The sequence below is a fragment of the Tauraco erythrolophus genome, chromosome 15, assembly GCF_009769465.1.
Source record: "Tauraco erythrolophus isolate bTauEry1 chromosome 15, bTauEry1.pri, whole genome shotgun sequence".
Classification (NCBI taxonomy): Eukaryota; Metazoa; Chordata; class Aves; order Musophagiformes; family Musophagidae; genus Tauraco; species Tauraco erythrolophus.
The window spans coordinates 19,275,583-19,287,396 of NC_141479.1; the positions used below are offsets into that span (position 1 = coordinate 19,275,583).

Sequence of the window (11,814 nt, forward strand, 5' to 3'; positions counted from 1 at the left end):
GGTCAGGTGAAAAAGGAAAAAAAAGACCACATACAAGAAGACACTAAGGGAAGGAATTTGAAGGAAGGCCACATGCTCAGGAGTCGCAGGAATTTTCTAGACTGTTACAGCACAGTTCTTGCTCTAAGCAGCACGGAGGACGAACTCATGCTGGGACAAGGGGGAACTGATACAGTCCTTTTCCTTAGGAGGAGAAAGACACACCAATAACAAAACACAATTTGCTGAGTTAGAAATTACAGTTCCTGGTAGAAATTAGGGTTATTTTCAACAAGTTAATTACACAAAGAATTAGCAAGGTCAAACTACTAATTACTGAGACACGTGAACAGATTGAAGCAGAAAAAGCCCTGAGTATGAGAGACCTGACTGGTGAACAGTCAACAAAACAGTGCAAAAACCCCAACCAACCAGTTACATTTCACTTTGTGGGCATTTTTTTCCATAATACAGTAATAATTAATTATGTGGAAATACAGTGTACAGCAGTCGTCTTTAAACATGTTACAGACTTAGCTCTGATGTATGGTTTTGTGGATTTTGTGTTTGTTTTTTTTTTTTTACAAGGTATCTGCAGATATTATTCCGAATTAACTGTGGATGCTTCTTACTTCATCCTTTTTACAGCCTGATCTTTTCCTCCAGTCTCAAGTGAGACTACTAACGAGAGACTACTAGACTACTTCCCTAGAGAATTTCTGCTGGAGGTATGGCCCATTCTTAGGATAAATATGGCTGAATGAATCCGATGGCTCTGTTCTACTAAGTTTAAAAAGCAACAGGCAAATTTCTGCAGAAACATCCTAAGGGAAATGCACTAAGGTGTAATGGAGTATTACAAAACTGCTGGATACGTAGCACTGGGGACCTCTTACAGCCCATATCAAGTCACTTGCTGAAAATCTGACTTAAAGCATTAATTTTTGTGTTTTCTAACTGGAGCAATGCAAATTAATAGCATCCTTCATATGGAATCACATGGACTGTTCTATGTTTACCAGTGTAAGACATCATTACAGTTCAAAAGCTCCACTGACCATGCATGCAAACAAGTATGTGCAGTGGAGGTATAAGAGCCCTCGTCAGCATCTTGAAGAGTCTTTATCTAAATACACATTAATTCTCCAAGTCAGTCCAGCTGTGCTGTCAGTAACTTTGTCTTTTGGTTTCAATTCTGTATTGCAGACAGGATCTGTAGGGAATGCCAGCAAATTCGTACTCAGCCAGAGCTTAGAGATGTCTAATGATGAAGTACCTGATTAGTTTTCCTGACCTCCTCAAACATAACCCTTCAGGTTGGATATTGTATTGGACCTAAATATTACATAAGTACAAGGCCTAAGCTTTGTCCCAGATAATTAGATAAAGGTAAGGAAAAAAATATCCTGTCCAAGGAACATTATCGCTCAGGAGAAAAAATAAAAAAAGTTTTTTTCATGTTACTGTGATTCTTTTAGTTATCACCATCCTCATCTTCTTCAATGGGTTCTCGTAGACCTTCGCTGTGACGACTTTTTCCAGCCATTTCTAATAAGGCCTGAGCCTCAGGATCTACATCCAGGATACTCTTCTTACCTTTTGTCTTCAAAACAAAATAAACATAGTCAATTTAAAATGTCGTTATGAATGAATCGATACCAGCCTACAAGAAAGTGAAGGTACCTCAGAAGCCACAGGTAACCTGCAAGCTTGTCACAATGGAGTACACAGACTTTCCAAGTAAGGCATGGAAGATTCACTGGGATACAGCAAATTATTTTTATCGCTGCAGTTACACAAAATAGTCATAAACTTTTCCTAAGACAGTGAACTATTTCCAGTTTATTCAGGTTACAAGCTAGCCAGAACATCCTGGTGAACCTGACCTCAGTTTCAAGTGCAGATGTGAACTTTTTCATAAAGAAGACGTTCAAGTAGAATTCAGTGTTTTTTGTAAACAATCTGTTCTGTTTCTATTTAGAGATGTGTCCTCTGAACAGACAGAACACATGAATTTAGCACGAAAAGAAATAAAAATTAAGAAAAAAAAAACAACCCAACACCAAAATGTGCAGACCAGGCAGTTTACCAAGAGAATAAATTGCAGGGACAGAGGAGACTGGACAGAGGTCTCTGCTCATTCCCAGAAACAGACCAGATGCAGAATCTGGACAATTTCGCAGGTTTCAATTTTGTTCACCTACCACTGAACTTTCCGGGAGGTCTCCCACTGCCCAAACTTCCATGGCATCCAGTGTAAAATCCTCTTTAGCTGACAGCTGGGGACTGTTGTAGGTGGTACATCGAGGTTTTGCTTTGCTGTGTCCCTTCCCATAGTCACTGTCTATCCAGAGCCCGAAGTAGCCGTGCTGTCCACCCATGCCCTGTGAACCAAAGCAGCACACTAAACACTTGCTGCACAGATAAAACAGACTGGGCCAGTGACAAAACCTGCAGTATAAATTGGTATTTTCAGTATTTATGCCACACCTCTGTGGGTAGGTGAAAAAGTATTCTGAGTGAACTGGGGCTTCTGTACCCAAATCCAGTATTCCTAAAGACAGACAAGAATTTACCTGAGTGATGCTGCCCTCCCTCTATGCTTTACAGGACACCAGTGTCTGCAAGCACTTCAGCAGTGTGTTGTGCCTGAAATTTAGCTCACTGGCTTTTGTTTATTGACTAACAGATCCATTTTAAACAGAGTGGAAGTGCCCAGTTTTGCTGCCTCTTTTCCATTTAAAAAAGTATCTACAGAAACAAATAATGTAATTTGATGTTGTTTGCTTTCTTAGAGCAAATTTACTCCAGATTGCTGCCATTCCCAAAGTTATGGGCACATAATGGCACAAAACTGTAAAGCACTTTTCAAAACAGGCGATGTGTTCTAGTGCTGCAGAAGCTCCTCTGCATCTGGAAAGCTCATTCATGAACTTGAGCAAAAGGGGTTTGTGCCACAACAGCAGCAGCAGCCCACATGCACCTCTGGTACTCTAATTCTGTTGGGCTTTCCCAGCCTTCCATAATTTAAAAAGCAGTTAGTGTGGCAGCGAGAAGAGCCAGTGAAAGGATCCTCAGTTCCACAGCTCAGCGAGCTTGTGCTGCTTCAGCGATGGGGACACATGCAGTCAATACTTCCAGACAATGGGGAGGACTGGTAGAAGGGCTTGTGTGATAATCAAACCTGGCAAAAAGATTTCTTCCCAGAACCTCCATAAATCTGACCTACATAAAGCCCCCCTACTTGGGTCAGACACAAATACATTCCATCTTAGTTCACTCAGTACTTCAATACACGTATCAGCTCTAAAGAAAAGCAAAGACTCTATCAGTGCTATAAGTGCTTCTCCATCGTTATCCACAGCTCACACTTTACATTGATGCTTTAACGCAAAAAAAGAAAAAAATCCTCCTGTTAAAAGTAGGCACAAATAGCACAGAGAAGGGCTGTAAACTTCCTTGGAGAATAATGAGTGAAATAAATCTGCTCACAGTAACAGAAACAAAAACCACGAAACAGTCTGAACACCAGCCACACATTCAATTTCCAAATTGTCATTTCTTAATACTTACTAGTCCATTTGGCATTGTTTGTTGGCCATGATTCAAATACATGTAGTGGTCATTATACCCTGTGTATGTGTACACAGCGAGAGAGGGGAACACAGAAAACAGAAAGCATCTGTTGTCACCTGCAACAGAAAAGCATTCGAGGTCAGACAACTGGCCAAGCAATAACTTGCCTGCAAACAGGACAGGAATAAAATACTGTGAAAGTGCAGCTGGATAAATCAAAGACAGCAGCTGCAATCTCAGCAAGCCAGTACCTATCTCTCACCAGGATTCAGATCTATTGTTTCTTCTCCGTTAACTCTGCGCAGGGTCCCAGAAATCAATGGATTATATGGCTGTGACCAAGGGCACAGTCAGAGGTGTGACCAAGGGCACAGTCAGAGGTGTGACCAGGACACAACGCTGCTGTGTAAGTAAGGGTGCCCCATCACGGGCTTGCCTTCTGTCACCTAAAACTGGCCAGCTGCTCGACCCGTACAAACTGACAGGAGTGCAGACACCCTTGGTTCTGACCAGATACCTTGGTTCTGATACAGAGATCAGTTTAGGGTCAATGATTTAGAGTACAACTTTCATTATTATTGTAAGACCCGACCTGGAATACTGCGTTCAGCTCTGGAGTCCCCAACACAAGAAGGACATGGAGCTGCTGGAGCGGGTCCAGAGGAGGCCACGGAGATGATGCGAGGGCTGAAGCACCTCTGCTATGGAGACAGGCTGAGAGAGTTGGGGCTGTTCAGCCTGGAGAAGAGAAGGCTCCAGGGAGACCTTCCAGCACCTTCCAGTATGTAAAGGGGCTACAGGAAAGCCGGAGAGGGACTTTTTACAAGGGCATGTAGTGATAAGGGGCAATGGCTTTAAACTGAAAGAAGGGAGATTTCAATGAGATCTAAGGAAGAAATTTTTCACTCTGAGGGTGGTGAGGCACTGGAACGGGCTGCCCAGAGAAGCTGTGGCTGCCCCATCCCTGGAAGTGTTCAAGGCCAGGCTGGATGAGGCTGTGAGCAACCTGGTGTAGTGCAAGGTGTCCCTGCCCATGGCAGGGGGGTTGGAACTGGATGATCTTTGAGGTCCCTTCCAACCCAAACCATTCTGTGGTTCTATGATTCTATGATTCTACACCCAGTCTGGTATTCAGAGAGGCCTGTGTGGCACTTGTCTAATACGCTACATGTGTTGTTCTATCAGGAAAAAAAACAGGAAAATTGTTGTGTAATCCATGTAACTTAACATTGTATTAACTGACTGAAGTGGTAATTATCGAATACTAATGAAGTATAGGAATTGAGGTTTTAATGTAGCCAAAGTGAGGATTCCCAGCAGGAAAAATTATCATGAATCCATAATTTTTTTTTTTTTCAGAAAGCTATCACAAAAGTTCTTTCCAAAGAGTTACAAAAAAACTCTCTTCTCCCTAGAGGTTTCAAGGGAACAAAAAGTTTAGCTAGTCCAAAGGACCCTTTTGCTGCTGGATTTTTAAAAGGGAAACAAAGACAGACACTACACAAAGGGCAACAGGAGGCTTAACCTGGTGTCTGGCTCAGCTGTTGGGAGATGGAAGATTGCCATCTGCTGGAAGTCTTATTTAAACTCTAATTCATCGTTTATGCTGTATTTCCTTCGTTTTCACTTCATTTTCAACCTATGCAGCTACAGGGCTCGACAGATTTCACTGAAAACTTCTTATCAATAAGTCCTGCAATTTTAAAAGTCTCATCAAATAACAGACAAACTATAACCATTAATCAGTAATGTGTCTGATCAGGTACAAAGCAGGAATAATTTAGCATGTCTTTTATATTTTTCAAAAATGAGTGTTATTTTTGCCACAGGAAAATACATTTGGAAGTATAAGAAATACTGCGTGTCATGAAAATAAAATGACAGTACCCATTAAGTGGACAGGATTCTTGTACCTGTACAGAACAGGCAATGTCTACCAGAGCTATGAGATACTAGAATAAGAAAAGTGAGTTTTACCTTGAAACTGTGGCTTCACCTCCCAGGAGTGAGATGCAAACCCACCAAAGATATAACCATCTAAGTCCTTTAAGATCACTATGCAAGGACCTTTGTTCACTATATGCCCACATAACTGTGAAAAGCTTTCTCCGTGAAGCCTAGAAGAAAACAGAAGCCGCCACTTGTGCTGTAGCTCTGCAGGCAGATGGGAGTTGATGTATATGATGGATGGGATGTCGAAGAGACTGACAAGTCCTCTTCCTTTGATGCCTTTGCAGCCTGGAACCAGGTTGAGTATGTCTTTGGTTTGGTCTGGGAGAGAATGCAGAACGTGGAGGCCGTGCCTGATAACAACATTGAGGAAAACTGAGATCTGTGGAACTCGGTACACCCAATCCTCAATGACACTTTGATCGAAATTTGTCTCCATCAGCTGAGGACCCACAGGTTTTGTCCCATCTAAATAATAAGACACACAGGAACAGTAGTAAGTCTCCCAATCTGGAAAATAATCTTTTAAGTGTAAATATTTCATTATTTTAATGGACATGAAACCACCTATGACAGCAGCCAGCGACAGTAAAGTGTCAACTACATAAAGCAGATGCTGGATCGGCCTAAAACCATGACACCACAGAACTGAGACACATTTCCCTGTGACATCCATTGGTCGGGCTGTCATGACTAAGAAACACAGACTCCTAGCTAAAACTGATGAGATGTTCTGTGCAAGACAGCAAAATCTATTATTACAACAGTGCAAGAATAAACTTATGCTTTGTAAAAGGACATACAGTCATAAACATATGCACATGCCTCTAAACATGTGTCACCTGCAGGTCAGATATTTGTAAAATAGACATGTCCCATGACAAATAGTTTTGTATATCCACTTAAACTGGAACTTCAATCCCAAGCTCTCCTGAATTTAGAGGACAAAGATAGTAAGGTAAAATAAATAAAAATCCAAAGTCATTTGCAAAGCACTAGGTTTGAAATACTGGTCTCACCATTTAAATTCAAAGATGTGACCTGAAGAGAAAAATTCTCGTGAGATCAGTGATTACATGAGCTCTGTGCCATTCTGGGATATATTACCTCAGTGCTGCTTACCTGCAAGCTTCAATTCTGATAGCAGCTGAGAAGCCAGAGCCTTTACTCCACTTGAAGAATCCCTAGTATTCTCCAAATTCCAACCTTTCAGTTCCTTCCTGTAGCTCAGTACATGGACTACAGACATGATCAGATCCTCTGTGAACTTAAAAGGTTAAAACATCACCGTTTTGGCATTTCTTAAATAAAATTACCAAGAGTTTCAAATGACTTTCTGAAAATACAATCAATTAGTACTGAAGCTGTAATCCCAATGGCAGAAACATCTCTTCTTATGGTGAGTGAGAAATAACAGAAGCGTTATTTCAGTCTCACAAGTCTTGAAAAGTGTCCTTTTTCGAGACATTTTGTACATGTTACTTCACAAAGCATCTCCAGAACATATGGCATGAAAGGGTGGAGGAGGGGATGTTCCAAATTTTGCAGTGGTAGGAGCTGCTAGTGAATTACTGTTTTGTGAGATCCCCCTCTGCCACCTTGAAAGCTACATACTTGATTCACACATCTATCCTGCAAACAAAGCTCTAGAAAGCATTTTGCTCAGCTCCCAGAAGCACCAGCCACACCCAAACCCCTTGCTGGCCCTTAAATACAGCCAGTCTCACCCTTCAGAGAGAGCCTGTGAATCACCAGAGGAAACAGTCAGTTCACTCCTCAAAGTCCAGATCCTGGTTCTCAAAGTAGGAAAGTCGGCATGGAAAAGCCCACCGCTGAAACAGCCATCCCATCTAGCCTGGTTTGCCTATGCTGTCCCAGATCAGCAAGTCAGTGGTAAAGAGATTAAAACAATACAAAAGTCAGGAATCCCTGTTCCCAATCTTGTGCTCTAAAGATTGCCTTCAAATTACCTACTCCAGTCTCTATTCTACTGTCCCCCCAACACACATTCAACTGCCTGTTTACCTCTTGGATTTGTTTGCCATTCACAGGCCCTTCTGTCTTGGAGATCATTCTCATTATTATGGCAACCTTCTCATCTGCATTCCCTTTTAAGAGGTTTGACATAAAAATTACAAACTGCTCCTTGGCAATCTCTTCACTCAGCCCAGATGATTTCCCAGTCAGGTTGATACTTTTCATTCCGTTGTATATCCGAACAGTCATTGGCTCTGGTACTGGCTCCCGCATATACACCTACAATGAGAAAAACGGTAAAGAACACGTTTTAAAAATGAAGAATAACTAATATATTTCAGGAATCTGTGCTGAGATACACCGCTGTGAATGCAGGACTTCAATACCAAGTATCTACTATCAGCAACAAACTTTTGTCAAAGGACTAGTTTCCCAAGAGAAAAAAAAATCTCTATTTTTATAGTATCTCCTTTCCAATACAGTTTAGTGATTTGACACTGTTTTTCTACAAATGCCATGGACTTTAAAAAAAAAACAACACTGTAAAGTGTTAACAGGTTATTAGCAAAGGATTTTTAGATGATAACTCTGTCGTAAAGATTTACAACTCTGCCAGCCCAACATTTAAAGTTGTATTTTAACCCTGCTTTTGATAGGGGAGCTCACAGATACTTAAAGAGAAATTAAAGTGTTTTCCATATCTCAGTTTTGGCCACAAGACAACGCAGGCAATGTGTTTAACCCTACAAGAACAGGTAGAAACAATTCTGAGATGTTTCCCTCTGCATAGCAACATCTAATTCAAGCCCAGAAAAAAAAATGAGATCATCTGATTTTCATAAGGCATCCCTGATGTTAAGACGGTTGAAATCAAAACTTCTTCATCTAAACTGCATGAAGGGCCCTTTGAACTGAAATCTAACTGATGTACATCATCACGCATCACAACACTGTGGGAAAGATCTGGATTCAAGAAACTTTCGGTGTTCAAGATAATTACATGGGTTAAAAATAAATCATATAAAATGCACCCATGCTCTGGGACATGATTACACAGTGTGTTCACGGTGCAAAGCTGAACTCCTGACTTGCCTCCTATGCACAGGGGTGTAGCCCAGCGAGGACTGCGCCAAACCCAGTGGAGCTCCACCTGCATAGAAGCCCTCCAGCTCTGTTCATTGGAGCTGCCATTCCCAATCCACTGCTGGCTCGGCACCACGCTTACTGAAGCCACCAGCGCCGTTGCTATTTGATGTCAATGGCTGCTGCTGTGTGTATACGGTGAGATCCAATATGTCAAGCTCTACCCTGCTTTTGCTGACGTCAGTGGCAAAACTCTCATTGATCTCAGCAGAAGCAGAATTAGCAGCCACGGTCTTGCACGTTAGAGTGCTTCATGTTGAGGGAGGGATGGTCATGTGGGGTACAGCCTCTTTAAGAGGCTTTTTAAAAGTGCTGCGTGATCCTAAAGTGAGACAAGAAGCAGGGAACATGATTAAAAACACTATGCTCAAGGGCTTTTTACTTCACACTGCAGTATTGCTTACCTACTCCCTACCCTTTCACACCCACCACTAACCTGGTTGCACTGTTCTGTTATGCTTATAGCTATTTCAGCAAGTAGACCTGGGAAGGACTGTAAAAAGGGAAGTTTTAATAAATATCTAACAAACTCACACCTCTGACAGTTTAGAACCCTTGTCCTAAACAGCTTCAAGAAAGTATCTAGACATACCTGCTCTACCTGCTTTCCAAGCTATGCAGTGCAGCCTGCTCTGGTCCAGAAGCCACGTAGTTTCCTTCTAGGAAAGCACTGAGACTAAGCAGAGTACACGAGGTTATGACTGGGGCCCCATCAATGGCACCAGACTGTTGCTAGATCAAATCTGTCATACAACAACCTCAGACATGAGCATAGACACCTACGAGGCAGGCATGCCCCCACAGTAGTCCTTGCACTAACGAATTAAGCACCTACAGGTGGCCTTCCAAAAGATTTTAATTTAAATTGGCAAACAGAAAGGCAGGAAGGGAAAAGACAAACATTCATCAAACATGGCACTGATCTAGGGGCAAAGATAGAACTCCGTCCAGGTACAAATCAAATAACAGACACCAAGGACCAAGTTCTTGCTGGCATCAGGGTTGAAAGGCTGGGCAGCAGCAACACTGCTTCCAAACTGGTGACAGCTCATAAACAGCCAGGCTGGAGGAAGGCTAAAGCTAGTCTGTATGCAGATGCATTGCTAAATACCTTAAAATACTCTCCTGGAGTTTTAATTTGATTCCATTAACTGCGTAGCATGTATAAAAATGCACTTCTAACACGACATTCGTTTGGCCACTTGGTTCCTGCCTAACTGAAGGTATCAAGTATTGCCACAAATCATCTTCCTCTTCTTTCTTGATTAGAAAATGAATGCAAAGTCAATCAGAGAGCATAACGTACGTCAGTTAGCTAAAACAGGGAGCCACGGCTTAATCAAGCAAAATTGAATTCTCTCCTTTTAATGCAAGTGAAAAGATTAGAGATGGTGATGCAATTGAGCGAGAAAGATATAACCAAATATAAACTGACTTTGTGACAGCTTCTCAAGAAAATCTGTAAATAATCACACGCTGTAGATGCCAGGGGGAAGAATATTCTCGTTTTTCAGGTCTGTAAAAATATTTTCATATGTCCTAACTCACTTTAGAACCACGAAAGCTGCAAATTGACTCAAGAGTGCAATTTAAAAGATAAATACAAATCTGAAAGTCACTACTCATGTTAAACTGTAAGAAAAAGTTAAATATCCATCCTGCCCCAAAACATTAAGTATTAAATTGAGACGAGCAATCCGTAAAAAGTAACTATTGCCACATCTTTAGTTTCTTTCTGGAATTACGTTCAATGCACTACATCCCAGATAGATCAGGAATAACAGATTGTCTTGCCTGTAGTGCTGCTAGAGTCACAGTTTTCTTTGTAGCTTTGTCATTTTTTGCTCCAGCTGAGTCACTCGATCCTGATAAGGTATCAAATACTCCATCAATGTCAGACTGCTCCTCAGGAATAAATCTGGAAAGGTGGTTCCGATAGGCATTGCTTTCTGCATTTCCCATCTTTTCAACCTGAAGCAAAGGAAAAGGAACGAAAAAAACCAAACAAACCAGTAAACACAGGTAATCTTGATAGCCATGAAAGACATATCAAACAGATTAACATACCAGTGCAAGTTTTACAAGAGGAGCAAATTACTAGTCTTCCAGGAATCTATTATTAAAAGTACTGTTCAGTCTCTGTAGTCACTGCGACTTTATGAAGAATATCCGTGAACAGTAACTGTGCTTTAAAAAATGACAATGTGTCAGCTCTGTGCTAAAACCACCCTGTCTACCAATTCAAACCTCATTTAAGTCTTATTAAATGGAAAAACCAATATGATTTAATGATTAAATTAGCTTGTACAAAGTGACTGTGAGTCTGTCAGCTGGAATACATCAGTAACATGGAAGGACTAGCCTGATTATGGATTATTTATGACAGATTATGCTACATCTTTCTAATGCATTAATGGACTGAAGCTGTCAATAACATGTGGCATTAAAATACCATCACTATAAAGTCTCTGAAGATGACATAATATTTTTTTTTTAAGGACACAATACAAAAATCATTCCAAAAGCTGCCAAGAAACACAGTAATGAAAATGTTTAGCAAGATGACTCAACGCCCATCAAAAATACACAGCGTTGTATGAAGTCAATAAATTGTTCAGTGCTAGTACTTACAGAATTAAAGCTGCAGGGAGGGTGTGTGTGGTTTGGGTTTTTTTGTTTGTTTTACACATTTATTAGTACAACTATGATTTCTCTCAGTGTCTCAGGATTCACCTGCACTATGGAGACTAATTCAGGGGTTTTTAGTGTTGTTTGGGCCACACGCTCTAGCCTTCTCCCTGGAGCAGGACGGCACGGCCCTAACAGTGCTACAGCAGGGCCTGAAATCCCAAATTCCACCAGGACCACAATGACAGCCACCACTAACGGCCTTCCCATCCGCCCAGGGCAGACACGCTTCTGCAGGGACAATGCAAGGACAAGACGAGAAGCAGAATAAAACACCCTTTTGTGGTTTTCTTTCCACAAATCCCACATCCTTTCTGGCACTTCACGTTTGGTTTGGGACTCCCCGTTCCACAGAAACTCCTTTTCGCAGACAGCCCTTCGGAAGGGCTCCTCGTTGAGCCCGAACCCCTCCTGCCACGAACTGACGCTGCCTTTGACAAACGCGAGGCTGGGTTGGGCTCCTTCAGCTTCACCGCCCAGCGCAGGCCCGAAAGCCGCTTC

At 41.7% G+C, this 11,814-nt stretch overlaps 1 protein-coding gene across 1 annotated transcript; it reads right to left on the reverse strand.

Moving 5' to 3' along the window:
* Nucleotides 1-1,453: 1,453 nt before the first annotated feature.
* MEAK7 (MTOR associated protein MEAK7) lies at nt 1,454-10,587 on the reverse strand. Its single transcript, XM_086621169.1, has 7 exons — nt 10,420-10,587; nt 7,531-7,761; nt 6,628-6,772; nt 5,533-5,973; nt 3,553-3,671; nt 2,184-2,363; nt 1,454-1,582 (listed from the first exon to the last, which is right to left on the reverse strand). The coding sequence occupies exons 1-7, from the start codon at nt 10,585-10,587 to the stop codon at nt 1,454-1,456; spliced, it is 1,413 nt and encodes a 470-aa protein (XP_086477295.1).
* Between the last annotated feature and the right edge of the window lie 1,227 nt (nt 10,588-11,814).

Excerpts from the sequence above, each read along its gene's own strand:
- MEAK7 (XM_086621169.1), bottom strand. The coding sequence starts at position 10,587 with ATGGGAAATGCAGAAAGCAATGCCTATCGGAACCACCTTTCCAGATTT. Across the intron at positions 3,672-5,532 it reads GGTGAAGCCACAGTTTCAAG|GTGACAACAGATGCTTTCTG; the intron begins GTAAAACTCACT and ends TTTCTGTTGCAG. Across the intron at positions 1,583-2,183 it reads ACCTCCCGGAAAGTTCAGTG|ACAAAAGGTAAGAAGAGTAT; the intron begins GTAGGTGAACAA and ends TTTGTTTTGAAG.